The sequence below is a fragment of the Plectropomus leopardus genome, chromosome 2 (genome assembly GCF_026936395.1).
Source record: "Plectropomus leopardus strain MGB_pleo_1.0 chromosome 2, ASM2693639v1, whole genome shotgun sequence".
NCBI lineage: Eukaryota > Metazoa > Chordata > Actinopteri > Perciformes > Serranidae > Plectropomus > Plectropomus leopardus.
In genome coordinates this window covers 34,605,329-34,625,529 of record NC_142177.1, presented here as the reverse complement: position 1 = coordinate 34,625,529, position 20,201 = coordinate 34,605,329, and the positions used below count along the sequence as shown (strand labels likewise).

Sequence of the window (20,201 nt, the reverse complement as noted above, 5' to 3'; positions counted from 1 at the left end):
TTGTAAATGACACATGTTTGTCCTTAGGGGTGTTTTTAAGAGTTTGTAGATTCAGGTTGAGCTGCGTCACTGATACTGTTAAACATTTTATTCTAAAATTATTGTTTTCGTGTTTTACATTTCAAGTCTAATTTGCCATAGGCAGTGTGCCCCGAGGAGAAGGTCGCGAGGAATTCTAGCCATTGCTCAGTTGTGCGTTTGCTATGTATTATTTAAGTAAACTATTTCTTTTAAATCATGTCTTTTAGTTATTTTCTCTATGGGCATGTTCAGTGTGAATCATCTATATTTAGTTATTATTAAAATTTGGCAGAGATGAATCTGACTTTTCTAAAGGTCTACATGTTCATAAGCCTCTTTGACTGCTCAGTTGAACACATTTTTTTAAAAAATTATTTTTATTTTTAGAATAATGAAACACTTTATTAAGTGTTTTTGTGGGTTTTAATCACCAAATTTTTTTGTTTTGTAGAGGAGGAGACCTCTGCAGATCACGGTGAAAACCTCTTTAACGTCTGGATTTTGAGCACACACAGCAGGCCCTGGGGAAGCTGCCAGTCCACGACATGCCAAATGACATAGGAGAAACACTGATTTGTCACATGAAACTGCTTTATTTAGAATTTGTACCCGTTTTAATCACCAGGGGCATTTGTTTTGTAAAGGAGGAGACGGCTCTTTGTGAAAACCTTCTGAACAATGAATGCAGAGGAAATTCTGATTGGGAGAAGTTTCAGCAAGTGGAAATCTACAAATCTACAAATCCTCACCAGGAGACGCCTCTCAATATTACACATTGCTCCTATAAAGCTAATACTGACTTCTTCTTTCCTTTTTTTGTAGCAATGGATGGGGTCAAGTTAATGTGACTTTATCTGTCTCGAGGTTCTTATATCATAAAGTTAAAGTGAGCTGCAAACTTTACTGATCCACAACAACATTGCTCATATGGAATTTAAAAACTATCAATAAGTCAGCCAAGCATCCTCCTGTCTTCCTGTGCGGCTCAGGTCGATCCTTTAGGAGCGTCTGCACCAGAGTGTGTCACGGCCGCTGTCCAAGGTGCTGATCCTGGGACTGCCAAAGATGCAGAATCTGTGTGGGGCGCTCGCAGTTGTTGATGTGCTGACAGTGAGGATTCCCACTGCCAACACTGAAGGATACAATCTTAACTGAACTCACAGGATTTACTATTTGAAACACTGGTTTTGACTGAGACAACCTGTCTGTAAACTCAGCTGTTTTTTGTTTATTGTGCCATCTTTGCCAGGAGTGGCCTAGGGAGTCAAAAGATACACTAAAAATCCACAGTGCACATGCAGTGACTGGGAGAAGGATCCAGAAATACCCTGAAAAACCAACTTAGATAAAGGATGAAGATGAAGCCTTTTCACAAGTAAAACAGTTTGTCTGCACTTTCCCCAGCATTGAGTGGAGTGAAAAAGGCATCAAGTGCTCTTTTTGAATCACCAACCTGATTCAGAAAGAACACCTGGGACACATTCAGTCTGAAACTATGTGTGCTTTTTTACTGCCCTTTCCGAGACATGTTTCAGAGAAGTGGTTTGCATCGAGCTTTGAGGTGCATTTGGTTGGCGTGTCAGAGGTGTTAACCAATCAGCAGTGACGTGTATAGGCCCTGCTGTGTTAAAAAAGCAGTGCCCTTGCGTAACTCAGCAGGGTGCTCAACACACCACCATTTGTTTTTAAACAAACCATTTTTCTTGTGTGTGTGTGTTTTGTCGGGGCTGAATGTGACCCTGTATTTCAGGGTACAAAAGGCCTGGGCTGGACTGAACCTTTTCACTCTGGATAGTTTGTAGTGTCGCGGGGCAACAAAATACAGATTCACCTGCACAGTCCAAACCAAGAGGTGCTTCCTCAGGCATACTGAGAGATTCTCCTGTCTGATCTTCTCCAGGGGGGATCAGGTGTGGTGGAAGGAAAGCATCCAGCAGCTTCCATTTCTTAAACCATGACACATGCTAAATGCTGTCCCAAACTATTTGATTATCCATTTGAGTTTTGTTATCTTTAAGGTCCAGTTTGCAGGATTTAGTGGCATCCAGTCGTGAGGTTGCCTAACTAAATCTTCATTGGTGTGCCAAGCCTGTAGGAGATCTATGGTGGCTGAAAATCTAGAGCCAGTGTTTGGTTTGTCCTTTCTGAGCTATATTTCAGACTCCATGTCAGATGTAAGTTATGTAGAAATAAACAGCTCATCCCAAGGTAACAAAATCAGAACAATTCTTATTTTTCCAATGATTATGAACTAATAAAAATGCAATTATGAATATTAAATACCATTTCTGCCTCAGAGTGCCCCAGGAATGAGCCCCAAAACCCTGAAATCAGTTAGCATTTTAGCACTCTCTGTTCCCTCGTCGCAAAATCAGTGGGTTTTTGGTGAGATTCCTGAAATAAGTTCTATGGTTAACATGAGTTTAAGACACTGTCTGTTTTGTTCTACAACATAGAACATGTCAGTAAATACCCGGCTTGTGAATTTCAAAGCCTTCATGTGTCTTTAAAAGGCAGTTGCTAACAAGTAGCTTAATGAGAATAAGAAGGTCATTATGCCGAATTGCGCCGAACACAACTTTATAGCCTCGTAGCGGTGGAGACATCAAGTGACGCAACTGTTGTGTAGTTCATTAATAACCGTTAGCTTTTTTACCTCTGGCGATCGCATTTGGGCTTCAAAAATCATAAAAGTAGTGGTTATTTGTGAAGATTAGAATTTTGAACAAAACATGTAGTATCATAAACGTTTGTTTGCCACAGAGCTTATTCTCTGCAATAGTCTGAAATCCAGTGGAAAAATCCCATAGGCTTCTTGACAAGAATTCAGAAGAATAGCATTCCAATGTGCTATAGATTTTTTTATTTATTTATTTTTTAGAAGCCACCGAAGGAAGTTGTGGCAATGCAAGATGGTTAACATTAGCCAAATGTCAAATTGCCAAAATATACTATCAGCAACAATAAACCTTTTACAATCAGACCAAAAAAAGTATTCATAAGACTGTAAGCATGCGTGAAATAGAACTGATTCGTAACTTCGGCAGTTCAGCACTGGAAAGGAAATATAATATCAGTATAAATATGGCCGAACCTACAGCTACATAATATCTGAAATATGTGGTGTGCTCCTCGTTGGGTTCAAGACTAGATACTGTTCTGTGTTTTGTACAAAATGTACAACAGTGTACAGTTACAGCGCTGATCACAATTTCCCTTTGACTTTGGTCATTGAAGTGACAAAAAAATTATATTTATTGGTTATAACCTCCTAAAATGTAGTATTTGCCTTATTTTCTCAGTCTGACATCATTACACGTTTTTTTTAGTTTTGGGCTATTATAAGACCTGTGTTGTTGCTCAGAAAGAAAGGCTTCCTTTCAGATCTAGTTTGTTTGTATTTGTCATATTTTCTTCAACATTGTATTTACTACCTCAACAATTAAAATAGGTAAGGCTCCATGTGGTAACAAGCGTAAGACCATGTAGTCATGTGCTCCTTTGTCTTTGTTTAAGCATATTAATTCCACGTTATCAAGTTAAATGTAGCCAATGGTTGTGCGCTCACCTCAGCACTCTGTGGTTAAGCATTTCTTTGGGCTTGCTGAACTTCATTTGAACTCTATTTACATAAAAACATGCAATTAGACAAGGTGCTGCTGAGCAAACTAATGTGCATGCTAATACACAGCTAGAAAAGAACTGTGTCCACCCAGTAACCCTGAGTAGGTGACAAAAAAAAGTATATCTGGTGGTTACCCAGGGGCGTAGCACCAAATTCTGGGGTCTGTGCATGAGCAGTCTCTGTGGGCCCCCCTGCCTTCCCAGTGTTGATCCATGTCTCACTCACACACCTTTTTATTTATCTATTTATTATTGATTTAGTGTATGATAGTGCTCCAGCAATATAAGGAGTCACTCACTCCTCTGTAGCTGTGTTTAAAGACAAATCCCAGTGCAGAGGTGGACTAAACCATTTTGCAGATTTAAGGGGTTAGAGGGGCCTCTGAGAGCTTTTTTAGATAAAATGTTTAGTGACTATACTTCTGTATTCAGCCAGTTTTGATTTAGTTATGGTACTCATTCCTGAGAAGTTTTTATTCCTGGCTTTTCAAGGGGCCTCCTCCCATTGGGGCCCAGGTAATTAGTCCCACTTTTCCTCCCACTGTGAGGCCCCTCCTTTGAAGTAATAGCTGCAGCTTGAGACAAATCTTAGTGCAGGGGCGGACTGAACCATTTTTGCACCTTTAAGGTGTGAGAGGAGCCTCAGAGAGCTTCTCCAATTGTTAAAAATAAAAAGATTAGTCTTCATACCGCTTTATTAAGCCAATTTTAATTTCCTTATCGCGCTCATGTTAAAAATTGCAAGCGATAAGAGGGGCCTCAGAGTTTCCACTGTTTTGTTATTTATAAAATGTTAAATTTCTATACCGATTTACTTAGCCAGTTTTTAGTTATGGAACTAGGTGCTAAGGCTTTTCCTAAGCCTTTCAAGGGCCCCCTCCCACTGGAGCCCCAAGTAATGGATCCCACTTTTCCCCCCACTGCGACGCCCCTACAGTCAGCAACATTGTAGGCTCATAAAACAGTGAAACGGGCATCACAATAATGTAATCCACAGGAACAAGCACTTAAAGATAACTGCAAAAACAAGAAGAATGAGAGGTGACAAAGTCAACAGCATCAGGATGGAGTCAGCACTATCTGTGTGTCGGCTTTCCTCTTCCTCGGAATTCCTCACATCCTAAATGAAAAGCTAAAAAAAAAAAAAACAGTTTAGGGTTCATTGATTTGTGCTTAAGGTACAGCAAGAAAAGTAAGCACATGAAAATGGTATGTGGACTCTCACAAGACTGACGAGCCCTCTTTGTTAGCGGCTTAGATACCATATGGACGGCACGATCAGCTATGTTGCCCCAATAAATTGTTGTTGACACTGCCCTCTAGAGATGTGTGATGGTGCATTAGTAGTGCTGACCTTAACCAGGGAAGCATCCCCTGTACTCTGTCAGCTGTGAGGGGAAGAAGTGTGGGAGAATCTCTCGCGCTGGGTTTACATGTTCTCAGGAGTTTGATTTTATATATTTGTGACAGCTTTTCCTTTTCACGCCGCTGTCTTTTGAGGAACAGCTTGTTCAACTCAGTGTTCAGTTGACTGTTTTGACACAGCAGGGCATCGTCTGATAATGAGCCGAGTGTATGGACCAACAAAACACTACCTGCTAGAGAGGAGCCTCCCCGGGGTTTCTGTGTAGGTGAAGGTCTGTTGCTCAGATCAATTCAAGTTTATGGCTTTGATGTAGTGAGAAGCAGCTGAGTTGCTTTAATAAAATCTTGCCATTGTACATTTCTGCAAACATTTGTACTTTTTATACGTATAAGGTAGCTCATGTACATGGATGTAAGCTGAGTTTCTCATCAAGACTAGACGGAGATGGTGGATGGTGTGAAACCTAGTTGAGACGGCTGTTTGAGACCAAAAAAAGTGGATGTTTTTTAGCAAGAGTTGGGGACATGTCCAGCTGTGTTTCTGGTGACAAATGCAGGTATATTAAAGGGTAAGTTCAGTATTTTTCAGCCTTGACTTTATTGTCCCGTGTTTTTGCATGTAAGTGACTAAAGGAAAATTTATTTTTTAAATTGAGCCAGTATTGAGGGAGACCAAGACATTCTCATCCCAAATTGTTCAATATTGTTGCCAGGTCTGTAATGTTCAAGTCTCCATGTGACGCGCTAAGTATCCACCTGTGTCTGTTGTTTACTAGCTTGGACAGCATATGAATTTATACCTGTTAAGTGCATTGTGTCTTTTCAAGATACACTTCAGTTTTCACAGGAAATGTACTCTTTCTACTCGTTAGATCCATACAGTCTTTTTCAAAATAAACTTACAATGTCTGTAAAATCCCTCGAATTTATGTTTATTTCCTTGTGAAACACAAGCATGTGGTTAGGCTTAGAAAAAACACCAGGCTTGACTCGACATTCAGGAAGCGCACAGCGGCCTCCCAGGTGAAAGTCCAGGGTTAGTTGGATCCATGCACCACCGTACAGTGGCGGATCATACTGCTGTGAAAGGTGCTTTTGTGCGTCTTTGTCTGAAGCTGAAATCACTGACCAATCAACAATATCTGACAAGTTTGAAATGAGAACGGGCTGGCAAGACCACAGCAGATGGCAGTGACAAAACATATCACCAATGTAACCATTCAGAGCATGTTCAAACTGTCAATTTACGTCCACTGAAGTATTTGTCTTTGCCACTGACAAGCTCAGATTATTATTCAAAGTGTCTGACAATTTAAGGAAAGTATCCCATTTAAATAAACAGTAATTTTATCATCATAAAACACACAATTTGTTTGAAGTCGAAAACCCGCTGTCTTGGTTTGTCTTTCCACTGTTCTAACAATCACCAACTCTGGCTTTTTTTTTTCTTAAACAACCTTAATTCACTCAGATGGATATGAAAATATGCTTATTCTATACAAGCAAATACGGATTTTTATTTAAATGGAGTCTGGTGGAATTGGTGATGGCCATTTTAGAGCTGTTTCTGAAAAAAAGGGAAAAAAAAGGATATTACACTTTAATTAAAAGGTTTTTCTCTGTAGGGATCCTTTCAATAATGTTGTCAGACACTCAGAATAACAATGTGAGCCTGTCAGTGACAAAAACAAACACTTTTAGTGGATGTTTTGGATGCTGTGACCATGCCTCAAGTGTGGTTACATTGCAGGTTGTTTCACTTATAATAACTGCAGCGCTCTCACTCAGTAGACCGAACTAAGTGTTTTTTGTGCCTAAGCTCATGTTAACCACAGCATTGTCAGTATCAGAACAAATGCAACATATATGTGGTTTGCAGAAATGTACAATTCTGACATCCCCTCTGACAATTGGGTTGTAAGTCAGCTTTCCTGAAAATGGGAAACCAATGGCTTTATTCAACTGAATTCATATTTTTGGGGGGGAATGGATTTGGCATGCTGGTGGCTGTCTTCCTGAATAACTTATTGCCCGGACTTTGAAAGAGAACCCAGAGGACCATTTCACAAAAGGCTTATAGTGCTGCAAACATAATTTCAAAGTAAAAGAGAGTAGCAAACCAGGGCTAAGGTGATGCTGATTAGAATGACATAGCCCGAGGCACCTGTCAAAGTTAAGGCAGTCTCGGCAATTCTTGTGGCCCCATCACTCTTGAACACTTCTTATGATTTCAGAGGTGACCATAACGAGAGAAAATATGAAAATTAACTTCCTGTTTCTAAAGTCTTAATCGAATGTGTCTAATGTAAAACTGGTTCGTCTTTGTGGCAGCAGGAATATGTTAATTGAGATTTTTAGAAAATGTCATATTCAAGAATACATGTGGGGCACATTTTTGATATGAGTGACATTTAAAGAAAGGCTTTCTGATTTGAGTGACATCACAGTAAAAAAAAGGTGTGTTAAAATAGTGCTGCAGTCATTCACACAGTGGCATATGCCTACTCTATAACATCCAGATATCACTCTGCCAAGTAAAAATGGTCACTTCATCTCAGGTGAAATCTTCCCTGACACATGAAACCACATTTGCCTGTCTGCATGATAGATAATCCTTAATGAGACAAATGATTGCAGCCAATTTGAACCAGAAGAGTGACTTCAACCTGCCCGATCAGCTCCATTACACGGCAATTCATAAAGTTCAAATGAGTCGTTATGGGTTTTAAATTAATGTTGTTCCAACAGAATTTATTTCATGTGTTTATCTGCAGCTGTTAAAGTTGTTTGGATTTGGTGGAGTAATAGTGCACAATGACAAGTCCTGCTGAATGAGTCTTGATTTAATGCAACATGTAATGGAGTGTAAAGCAAAAATAAACTGAGCTGAAGAACATTTGCAGAGCAGAAAGTCAGACCTCTTTTTGTTGGCTGCTCAAAAAACTGGTGAGAAAAGCAAAACCGTTGATTAAATATTTTCTGATTTTAAATGCAGTGTGTAAGATTTAGATAGTTTAAGTGGCTTCTAGCAGTGAAGATCGCCAACATGTTTTCATCCTAAGACGTCACATATTGCTGCTTTGTACTACTACTGCTTTTTGACTACCACATCTACATATTACGCTTACGTATCTTTGCAGATCCATTAACCAAGCCTCCCATCCTATTCTGCGTGGCGGTGTATCAAACAGCCACGAAAGGTAGCTTTTGGTGTCGGGACCTTATGCCGAAATCACTGTAAAAGCGGCGGTATTTGACAGCTTTGAAATGAAAACGGGCTGGGATTGCAGATTGCAACCTGCTGAAACTTTAACCTTTTTCTTCAGTATCCATAATTCAGGCAGTTTTTACCAGGAGCCGAATTATCTCCAGAGGTATCCTCCTCCCCAAAAGAAACGAACCATGTGATTAAAATCATTAAAAGCACTGAAAGGAAGCAGTTCGACATTACAAATCAGTGTTTCTTCTATGCTGTTCAGCACATTGCAGATGGGCCATTAGCCTAGCACTTAATAATGTTTGCTCATCTCTTAAGATCCTGACATTTGGGAGGTTTTTTATCAGGAGCCGAATTATAAGCAGAAGGTTCTTCCCCTCCAAAACAAATGGACCAGGTAATTTAAAACAATATAAAACAGAATAAAACAGTTCTCAATTAAAAAAAAAAAAAAAAAATCTTTGTTTTTAATGATGCTGCTCTTTTCGGAGGTAACTACTGTGGCTGACGCAAAGCCAGGACTCTGTAGAAAAAGACGGCTCATCTCAGATAACGAAAACACAATGATTGTTATTTTCAGATGATAAAAGAAAACAAATGTTTTATATTACATTCCATTTCTGCCAATATATCCTCCTAAATCCTACACACTGGACCTTTAATGTGGCATGTAATGGAGTGTAAAGCAAAAATAAACAGAGCTGAAAAAAAAACATTTACACAGAACAAAGTTAGACCTCTTTTGTTGCAAAATGAGGTCAAAAAATTCAAAACATTTATGGAATATTTTCTGATTATTTAACAGTTGGTGGTTTGATAAAGTGCACATGTTAAGCCAAATACTTTATTTATGTATTTGTGTTCTTGTTGTTGTATCACAGGCATATAGAAGCATAAGGATCTTTAAAACCCGTTTTTTACAAGGAAAAAAAATCCAGCAGAAATAAATCGGCTTAATGGACAGAATTAGAGTGGTCTGAATCCAGGGTGGGATTAAGGAAAATTGTGTGAAATAAAAGAGCGAGTGATCAGGAATGACTGTGCGTCTGTCTGAAGGGCGGGAGGAGAGAGGGAGGGAGATAGAGAGAGAGGGAGGGAGGGAGAGAGAGAGAGGTGACTGAGGAACACATTTTCATCCAAACCTCTCCGTTTTTTCCAGAGCCAATCTCTGCTCCGCGGCTCAGCGCAGCTCCCTATTGTTTAAACTGGGAGGAAAACAAAATAACACTCCGCTTGTTCTGTAATCGCAGCCTTTGAGTCATTTGTGTTATTTTTTTTATTTTTTGGAGATCTGATGCTCGATTTTCGCCGCTCTGAATGCTGTATTCACTGTCAACTTCTCCCGATTTTCTCCACTTAAGACTTGAGCTGCATCATGAATAGTTTGGGGGCACCTTTCAATCGCATACCTCTGGAATGGTGGGGATTACACAGCCGAAACCCGGAGAGCATGTAAACGCAAATGGAGTTTGGGATTTATTGCAAAATAAGGGAAAGATGACCGTCTTCTCGTTGTGCTTGCTCTTGTGCGCGGATCTACTGGATTTAGCCGTCGGTAAGTCTGACCCTGTCATATCATTTTCACGCAAGCAGCAGCGGCAGCAGCCCCTCTTTTTGCGATCCATGCGTAGGGTCCAACAATTACTGTCAATGAGTTGAGTGATTCGTATGTGACTGTAAAAGTGGCCATTAACAGGACAGCCGGATGGAGGCGATCGGTGCCACCTCATGCCAACTTTCCCCCCTCCGTGCCAATCAAGTCGTGGAAATGAATGAATAATGGTGGGATTCAGTTCGGGGGGCTGCACAATGCGTGGTGTCGGGGTGTGCTCAAAGGGAATGCAAGAAGAGGGTTAGCAGGAGGCCTCGTTATGTATTAAGTCTTAATTCATCTGCATTGACTATCACGACCAGCATGCATGACAGCATCTACTTCTAAAGCAACTAAAGCACGCCGAAGCGCACGCACTGCTCGGCGTTGTGGTCATCGTTTATTTTTGCTCATCACATAGCGCCTGTGCTCAACAGATATTAAAGTTGTTGCCTTGAAAAACACTGAAGTGATTTTTTTAATTTTTTTGAACGCAGATTTGTGGTTTCAGCACGCGCTTGCTCCGCACAGCGGTGGCATCAGTGTCGCGTGTTTTCTCTCCATCCTCCGCTGATGCGTTTGGTTGTTGGAGGATGAAAACAACATTGATCTGTTCCCATGAATTAGATCCGAAATAATACATGTAGAATATAACATAAAGAATTATCGGGCTGCATGATTGTCTTTTTTTCTTATTTGGGGGTGGTGAAGGGATGCTGCATTTCAGTGTTACCCAAATGTTTGCAACAGATAAGGACCCAGTGCCTTGAATAAGCATGTTTTCACACTGTTGACACATTCCTCACATATGGTCCCTGTGGCATTTTGCAGAGGCACTTTGTTTTCTGCACTGTGTCATACATCAAGAGCTTGCATTACAAGACTGCACTGCAAGCACTTGATTCCCTCACTGAGGAATATAGAAAGTAAAGGGCTCCTTTTTCATAGTGCTGCTGGAGTTGCAGGCTCCCACTCGGTGCACTGGTGCTAACGTTGTGCTGTGTGAAGGACTTCAGAAGAGAGTTCACTCCTGGCTACAACATCAGAGCAGCACGCCGTTACAAACTAACCTGTTAACCTGCAGCTGTTAGCCGAGGATTTTGTTGTTTTGAAGTGTTTTTGACCTTCGCTGACCCTTATAGGAAATCATTATGCCAGCTGGGCTTAACATAATGTTAAGTGATAAAATGCCTCCGGGTATGCCCTGCTGGGATGATGCTAAACTACACACAAGGCCTTGTGCAAAGTATTTAGGACTTACTCAATAATGCAGTCGTGCTGGTTTGAAGTGTTCACAATAGCTTGGATTGCTATGGTGTGATTACATTGCACAGTTGAGCGGCTGTGAGATTTTTCCATGCAGGAGTTTACATTGATTGCCATGTAAACAAACAGGGAGAGGTAGAATTTAAGCGATCAATTGGCAGGATTTGAGTCGTAGTGACTTTCGGTCAGGCCGCTGGGCTGTTGTTGGCTTTTGTTGTCACTACTGTTTTAACAAAATAGATTTACACCAGGAGTTCACCTTTGTTGTCTGTTGCCCCCCCCCCCACCCCCCCAAGCTGTATTCTTTCTAGTCTTCTGCGTAACACTTTGGATTCAGCATACAATTTATTTCTGTGTGTCTTTTTAACAAGATCAAGGTTTCTTTATTTCAATGTGTGTCTTAAGATAGATTTTGTTCCCTAAAGAGGGGCCCTGTGGTCACTGAATGCACTCTCATCTCTATCTTAAAATGTCTACATTTTTATTTTCTCCAACAGTTTCTTTCATGTGAGCAAAATATTTTAAGACACGATGCATACAGCATCTCATTTTCGAATGAAACTCTTTTATCCTCTCTGTTTAGTTGCACCAACTCTGTCTGCCAGATGTGCTCGTCCTTGAGAAACTTGGGCACAGCTCACATACAGCTGTTACGAGCTAGCCTCAGCTAGTGACTTCCGTAGTTCAGGTTCATGTCTGGCTGTGAAGATTGTCACAGAGTCACTGTTCCAAGTGCAGGGTTCATATTCAGTGGCTGGAGCTTTTACACATTTTTTTGCATGCTGATTTCGATATACTGTATACGTGTCTGCACAGTCTTGTCTTTCCACAGGCTTGCAATGTGAAAGAAAAACATCATAAAATCTTTAGTATATTACATATTTTGACCTATGGGTGATAAGGATTTGCATCTGTCTTTTTTCTGAAGCATTGGCATTTTTTTAAATCCATGTTCACAACATGTAGGCGTGTCTGCAGCCTTCAGTGCACATGTTCAGCTACATCTCATTGACTTTTGCAAACATCAGTGCAGACATGCCATTATGCGAATCGATCTCACCAGAGTGCTTACTCCGTAGGTCAAACATTCATAGAAATCAGATTGAATCCAACAGAGTTGAGCAGCACAGGCTTCTGAATTGACAACTTCACACTCTAAACTTGAGAATTTTGGGGAAATGGGCTTAATCGCTTTCTTGCCAAGAGTTAAATGAGCAGGTCACAGCTCTCATATCTCTCTGGTAAATATACAGACATTGGAAACTAAGCCTAGCTTAGCATACAGACTGGATGAAGGGGGAAACACGCAGTGTCTGAAGGTAGCAAAATCCACCTTAGCTTGATAATTTCTTACAAAAAACAGAGTGGAAAAACTTACACGAGTTTTTGCTGATTGACACAACAAGACTTTAGGAAGTTAGACTACAGCTTTTAGCCAAGAAATATTCTGACACATAACTTCCAATAAAAAGTCTTGTTATTTTATTTTTTGTCTTTTTGTACAGATTAAACATAAGAGATATAGCATGTTAATGAGTGACCATCGGAGGTGCTGTTTGGCTGTTTTTGCAGCCCTCTCATAGAGCTGTTTCCAGTCTTAACTCCAAGCTAAGCTAACTGTCTGCTGGCTGTCGAACATTTCCCAACAGTAAGAACTTCTGTGTTAAACTTGGAAAGCACAACCAGGTCAAAGCGAGTATGGGAATAGCTTGAGGTTGCTGTAGTGTGTCACATGTCACAGAGGATAAAAGCTGTGGATTTTGTTTGCAGTTGTTCAGTGCAGACTTATTGCCGTAGGTATTTTAAAAACTCCCTGCATTGTTTAAAATGAAATGATCCTACTTGAAAACACTGATCTAAAATTGCAATAACAACATAAACATAACCTACGAGGACCAACTCAGTGTGGATGGAGCTTGTTGTCTGCCAGCCTGCATACTCACCAGAAACATCACACATTAACAGCTTTACAGGAAATTACAGAGACAAGTGATTGTTGAAAAGCAAAAAGAAAGAATCAAATGTACAATATCAGTGGCAGCTCTTCCTAGAGGGGACATAGGGTGCTGCCCGGTCCTCCACCCCCTCCTTTTATTGACCTCCAAAATATTCCAACATTAGGGAATTGATGGAGTGGAGTTTAGGCTGTATGGAGACAGCGTTTCCCACAGAAAGTGACTATAAGTGTAGCGGGGTCCGTGAATGCAGAGCAGGTGGAGCTCGCCATGAGTTTTCTCCCTTTTTTTCCTCAGCAGCAGTTTGTGACCCACAGTTTTGATAATTGATCCGTTGATCCGTTCAGAGCTGATCAGATCAGATTGATGGATGAGAGGAGCAGCTGCTGTAAGTGAATGCAAACTTTTAAGACCCAGAAAAATGAACAGTTAAGTTTCACGTTCAATGCACCTGACGTTCTTCTGCTCCATCTGTGCCCAGAGTAAGCTTTGCACTCTGAGAGGTGCAATGCATAGCTAGACGGTATATACTTATGTTTCCACAGTGCGTTTAATGAGCGGTCCAGCTCCAAACACAGAAAATCTATTTGTTGTGACAGATGTTTTAACTGTGGCGGGGTGCCACAAATAAATGAACATGCTGAAGCCCTGTGGAGAGCATTAAAGAAGATAAAAAGGCCAAAGCAAATCGGGTGCAGTGCACAAAAAAAGGGAGAGAAAGAGAAAACAAGAAATTTGCAAAATTACCGTATTCTTTCATTGTTGGTTCTTTATTATTAGTGTTTGTTAGCTAAGCTGTTTATTTGCAATGATTTCTCATTAGCTCTTGATCTTGTTTGTAATAAATGCAATAAATCTAAAAGTTAGAAGCCCTACGAGACTCTCTGAGGCAAATTGAGATTTGTGATAATGGGCTTTATAAATTAAAATGGAATTAAATTGAGTTATTATTTTTAATAATAATATTTTACAGTGTCACTACTGTATATTACTTCAACTGTATATTAACCATTAAATTAATTTCCGTATTTCACCGCAGATTGTAGGGCTTACAGTGTAATATGAGCTCCGAAAAGCATCAAGAATTATGGTGTTTCACTGTATTTTTGAAAAACTGTGCATTACTATTCAAATTTGGTCATAATTTTTATAGTAATTTGTTATACATGTCACTAAATTAAACATTTTACCTTTCATGCTTGATGATGGCGGTGAACTGATGTCTTGATACTAAAGCATGCTATAAATGTGTGAGGCAGATGATCTATTGGTTCAGCTTCATCTCGACTAACTAATAAGAATTGCTGCTCTGAGATCACTTACTGCCGTTCAGGAGCTAGTTTATAGTTCACAGTTAAGTTTTGATTTATGACTTCTTGTTGGGGAGAAATTAATATACCCAACACCCAAGAATTTAATTGGGCTGAAATTGTTTTTCTTCTGGGTTTCTGTTTGAGATGTTCTGCTTTTCTCTGCAGTCCCATTTTTGAAATTGGTGGATATGAGTGGTGCATGTTTTTAAAGCTTTTTAGGTTAAGGATTTTTTTTTGTCCTTGCAGACTTCACCTCCACCTCCCTCCAAAAAAAGGAAAAAAAAAATCTTTTTAATAAGTTGGCACAAGGTGGTTTTACTGTCTGTATTACAACGCCATTTAGGGAAGAACAGACTTGCTTCACAGGGCTTCAGAGATCCCTCGAAGAGATTAAGAACTACAGATAGGAGTGTTCAGAACTGAATTGAAATTATATCAAATTGCAGCTTTTTGACGCTCTTTCTCTGGCAAGTGCAGTTGGCTTTCCACTCATATTCATCCTCTGGCCTGGACCATTTTCTCAGATCAGTCTTACCTAATAGAAATCAAAGTATCTCTAATGCTGTATCTCATTTCCCTTTTTTAGAGCAGTCTGTGGATGAAGTCTCTTACACAGTAATGCTAGATATGTTCCTCTGCATAATTTCGACTGAGGATAATGCATTTCTTGAAAGCCTCATGAATAATATCCCTCCTTGTTTACTCTCACAGCAAGTGACAATTTGCTGTCCACTGCAATCAATTATGCGTCTTTCCTCAGATGCTCATATTTATATATCTAGTTTTAATGTTTTTCCAAATTGGTGCTGCAGCGAATAAAAATCGCACATTTTTATTTTTATGCTGCCTCAGTATGTCCGAGGATAAATGCAAATGGGAACTGCTTTAGGTTTCAGGTTTGAACAGCTGCGTGTAGGTTCAAAGAGCAATGCAGTTAAGTACAAGGCGCTCTGATTTTATGTAGATCAGGAAATGGGACTCTTGTCTTTTGCTACCAGTAGAGTCTGATAGGAATAACGCAGGGATAAGGAGTTGAATAATCTATGTTCGTAGACTCATGTTCATCAGGGATACCGAGCATTATGGAAATCAGACTTGACCCTTTGAAATGCGGAGTGGTATTACTTTTATTGTGCTGCTTTCGGATGCCTTTCACATGAATTCAAACCTTTGAACCCAGAGCAAATTTTGTGCAATTTCTTAAATAACAAAAAATAGAAACATCGGAGAAAAGGCAATGAGCAACTTGGTGAGAAACATGCCATGAAATGCAAGATATTAGTAGATTTAGAAAGTTTTTTTTTTTTTAAATAGGGAAAGTGTCAAGGAAAAAAAAGCTATAAAAAGCTATAGTTATAATGATCATTATTACATATTTTAACTTATGTTACAGAATTATTATATAATTTTAAGCACTCCTTCCAGGTAATTTCCCTGTTTTTTTCTTCTTTTTTATTTTTTTTTAAACTAATTTATATGTAATTTTCTTGTACTTTTTTACTAATTGCTCTCTAATGTGGGGTTAATTCTTCTTTCATCGCTCATTGCCTTCTTTCAGGATTCAAAGGGTTAAACAGCTCCATCCATGTGGCTGTTTGACTAAAAAAATAGTCAATATAGACACATACATGACATCACAGCTACAGGTGGCTGGCTATGAAATTATAGAGTGGCAATCAGCTGAACACGACATGACATGCCTGCAATGCACACTCACTGTAGCCTTTATGCTTGAGGTTTAAGACATTGTGTTTTCTTTCAGCGAGAGTTTATTTTAAACCCTTCTGTTTCACTGCTGATATGAAACATCTAAGAAAATATCTTGCCTCATGCCGCAGTACTGTAGGCTGGCTTGTAGATTGTGGATCATGGCACTGTTGACAGATTTAACAGGCACTGGATCTCTGTTAGATCTGATGGTTTCTGGTGCGCTGTGGCTGTCGGTGGGGCTCGACTCACAGGAAGTGAGAAGAGATATTGGGCTGGAAAATGGGTTGTGGTTATGCCACTATCTAACAATCACCAGGCTTTGCATGAGCACTGCAGCTTTCAGCAGTTATATAAAATGATTATACTCAGATTAGAAGCAGTGCTCATTGTTTTGCTCCGCTATTGTTTGCTTTGCCAGTCATTTTGACTGTTAAAGTACATTTCTATATGCATTTTTTTCTTCCTAGAGGACCTGCTTACAGTATGTGCTCTTTTTGGCTTGAGTATATTTCCACTAGAGATCACTGCAAAAGTACAATGCAGCTTTTTGATTTATTTATTGATTCGCTGCTCACGACTCATCTCTGGACTATTTTTGTTTCCTCGACGCATGGGCGTATTACAAAACAATGGGCCCCCTGGGTATAAATGTGCAAAAGGACCCACCACCTCTCCCACACAGGGGAAGACACACAGACTTTGTAGTGGTTTTGCGTCTCTTTGTTGTCATTATGCATTTTTCTGTAGTCATTTGGGTCTCTTTAAAGTAACTTAAGTCTCTTTGAGGTAATTTCATTTTTTGGGTAATTTTTTGATCATTTTGTACCCTCTTGTGGTTGCTTAGTGTCCCTTTGTGGTCTCTTTTGTCGTTTTTTGGTCATTTTGTATCTTCTTGTGGTTGCTTTGTGTCGCTTTGTGGTAATGTTATGTCTTTTTTGGTCATTTTATGGCACTTTTTAGTTGTTTTGTGTCTCTTTGTTTTTGTCAGGTGTCTCTTTGTAGTTATTTTGGTCTTTGAGGTGATTTTTTGTTTTTTTGCCATTTTGTGCGACTTTGTAGTAATTTTGTGTCTCCGTGTTGATGTTCTGTCGCTTTTTGAGGTTGTTTTGTATCCCTGTGGTTGTTTTATGTCTTTTTGTAGTTTTTTGTTTCTAAGAGGTCATTTTAAGTCTCTTCTGGGTTTTTTGTGTTACTTGTATTTGTTTTATGTCTCAGTGTGGTTGTTTTGTGTTTCTTTATAATCATGTCTTGTCCCCCTGTGGTTGTTCTGTGTCTCTTCGCGTTAGTTTTTCCCCTTTTTGTAGTTCTTTATTTTCTCTTTTAAGTCTCTTTGCATCTCTTTGAGGTCTTTCATGTCTCTTTGTGGACATTTTGAGTCTTTTCTTGCTCAGTCTGTGTTAATTTGAGTGACATTTAGCAAGTGAAGGCCAGGCGAGGCCCTGACACTTTGGGCCCCTGGACTTCTGCCTGGTAGGCAGAAATGCCTATGATCAATACTTAGACGCAACATAGGCTCAATACAGTACTGTTGAGAGTATAATTATTTCGCATCATCTTCTGCAGCTGATAGGATCTCATTTGTCTTAAAACTCTATTTTGTATTCTGCTGATATCTGTGATGCGACAGTGATTTCAAACAATGAGGTGTTTGGATTTTGCAGAAAAAATGACATTCATTTCTTTCAGGTGGTAACTTCATCAAAAATAAAAGAATGCAGCTTGCTTGTACTCACTGACATGCAACAAAAAACTGTCTCTGGTTGACCTCTTCCACTAGCTCAGAGTACTTTTACTAAAATCAGGTCATCAGCACCACACAAAGGTTGTTGGGCTGCATCTAAGAGCTTCACAAAGGAGGGGAAAAAGGTCTGTGACTTTTCCCATACAGCAGTTACTGTATACCAAATGTGCGGGTAGCAACTGTCCCCTCCTGTGATCACCTTCAATTAAAGTATAATTTTTGTTTTGCTCACCTTTTAGTCTGGATCTTTTGTAACTTGAAATCCCATTTAATGTGATGAAAGAGCCATATTAAAACTTGAAACAGGTAGGTGACCCAGAAATGACAGCTTTTGTTGAAGAGCCTCAGCCAGCTTTGTGTATGTGGACCACTGTGCTGAAAATGAAATGGCTTTTACGGCAAAATATCTAAATGACCTGAAAAGGTCTTTATGGCGTCATGCAGTTGCTGCAGGACATCAGTGAATATTTAAAGATTATCTGTTTGTTGTAGTCAAACTCACAGGATACGCACTCTGTGTATAAGCCTGCCATTGGCTGCCTATTTCTGATCAAATTCTCCTCCCCTTCTACTACCTCCTGACACTATAAAACCGCGCTGCATCCTGAGCTTAGCACTGTCCAGGATGACTGTGATTGACTTAAATAAATACAAACAACCCAGAGTGTTTTTTTCCATCCTATGGAATTATGACGGGTTCAGCCAGACCTTTCTCCAGTAAAAAAATTAAAATGTGTATTTTAGATCACAATGACGGAGTTGGAAGGAATCATGATGCCTTCAGGACGAAAGGATGCAGTAAACTCCCCATTGTCGCGTCTGAGGGTGCACCCTTTTTCCCCTGATAATGCTAAACTTTAAACAAGGAATACATGTTGAAATCTGCAGGAGAGCTAGCTAACAGCTCACGGAGGTTCCTCTGAGTTACAGTTCGATATGTCCAATTCAGGAAATATGAGTATTAGGCAAAGGTACATTATATCGTTCTCATGATATATTCAATATAATCTTGTAACATGTAGGACAATTTGTTGATGTTTTTACAGCAATATGCCATACATATTAGAGAGGGGAATATGATATAATATATATATAGTAAAATAGCTTTTGAAGTAGCTTTTGAATGTTTTCCATATGAAAGGTTATATTAAGGTTGCACAGCTTAATTACTTTAAAACAGTCTGGGGTTTTTTTATTATGAAGATTTCTTGCACAAAATATATAATAAATAACAACAAAAGTAAAATAAACATTAATATAAAAACATCAGTATTTGTTAAAATTGTTATTTTAAACACTGGTAGAATTTCAAAATCAGTGCATCCCTAATAAAACTGTAAGGCTTCACAGGAGGAGAAAGAGAGGGATTTGATATAGCCTGCACACATTAAAAAAAGAAAAAAAACAGAACACAAATACACAGGATTAAATTCACAACATCTTTAAAGAGTCAGTTCAGTCAAATCACAAAAAGAGGAAAATGTGAAAAAACTTTTAAAATTTAGTTCTGAGAGTAGAAATGACTAATTATCGTGACTAACCAGCACATCGTTTCCTAACATCCACATAATAATGAAAAAAGCACCACAAACAAATTCACCTCCATTAATGTGACGATGTAAAAGTCTCAGTTGTCGGGATCTCAAACGGTAAACTTTGATTTTTAACCTTTTTATTTACGAGAATCACATTGTGCTAATTCACACAGCGAGCCTGAATAAACTTGTTATGCTATTATTTAACAAAACTCAGACACTCCAGCTACAAATTTTCCAGCAGCGGGCCTGGAACAGTTTTGCACCTCTCAACCGTGCATGCATTTGCTTTCCACATTGAGGCGCCAGTGTTGATCTTGAAAGAAATTCTGGCTTTTAGTTTTCTTCAAAGGCATTCATCCCAATAGCGTGACACCCTGAAATGTCTGAGACGGTGATAAGCCACATGTGAGAGAATAACATATTCCAAGCATTAGCATACATGCCAACTATCTGCTTTTCAGGTAAATGTGTGGAACCAAATCATCTCTTTGACATTTTAGGCGAGCTAAAGTGTGGCGTTTGCAGTCAACCGCTTATTGGAAATCCATTAACATATTTTATTAACGGCTGGCATCTTCAGCTATGGGGTTTGAATCCAGGATAACTTGTTCCCTGATTGCCTCGGGCCCCAAAGGGGTCGACGACAGGGCGTACGTCGCCTGCAACGCAAATAATGCAACACAATCTGTAACCATCGTGACATCTGTCTTCCCCCACTGCTGCCACGACAACAGCCTCTTACATCAAATGTAGTAAAAGGGAGAGTGGGGGAGAAAAAAAAGAAACACTTTCCTTTTGCCTATATGACTGAATTACATTTGCGTTCTCCAGCAGTGATACGCCAAATGATCAAATGATAA

At 39.5% G+C, this 20,201-nt stretch overlaps 1 protein-coding gene and 1 long non-coding RNA gene across 3 annotated transcripts in view; both read left to right on the top strand.

Annotated features, from left to right (window-relative positions):
- LOC148190259 (uncharacterized) overlaps positions 1 to 1,408 on the top strand; it is a 166,372-nt gene extending 164,964 nt beyond the window's left edge. The window contains exon 5 of the long non-coding RNA XR_015775354.1: positions 473 to 1,408. This is a non-coding gene — a long non-coding RNA (uncharacterized LOC148190259). The remainder of the gene's footprint in view (positions 1 to 472) is intronic.
- Positions 1,409 to 9,351: 7,943 nt separating this feature from the next.
- The window catches only part of igsf21a (immunoglobin superfamily, member 21a), a 263,595-nt gene continuing 252,745 nt past the window's right edge, over positions 9,352 to 20,201 (top strand). For both annotated transcript variants that reach the window (XM_042497548.2, XM_042497540.2), the window contains exon 1: positions 9,352 to 9,782. In XM_042497548.2, the coding sequence (XP_042353482.1) occupies positions 9,644 to 9,782 (139 nt within the window). In that variant the 5' untranslated portion in view covers positions 9,352 to 9,643. The remainder of the gene's footprint in view (positions 9,783 to 20,201) is intronic.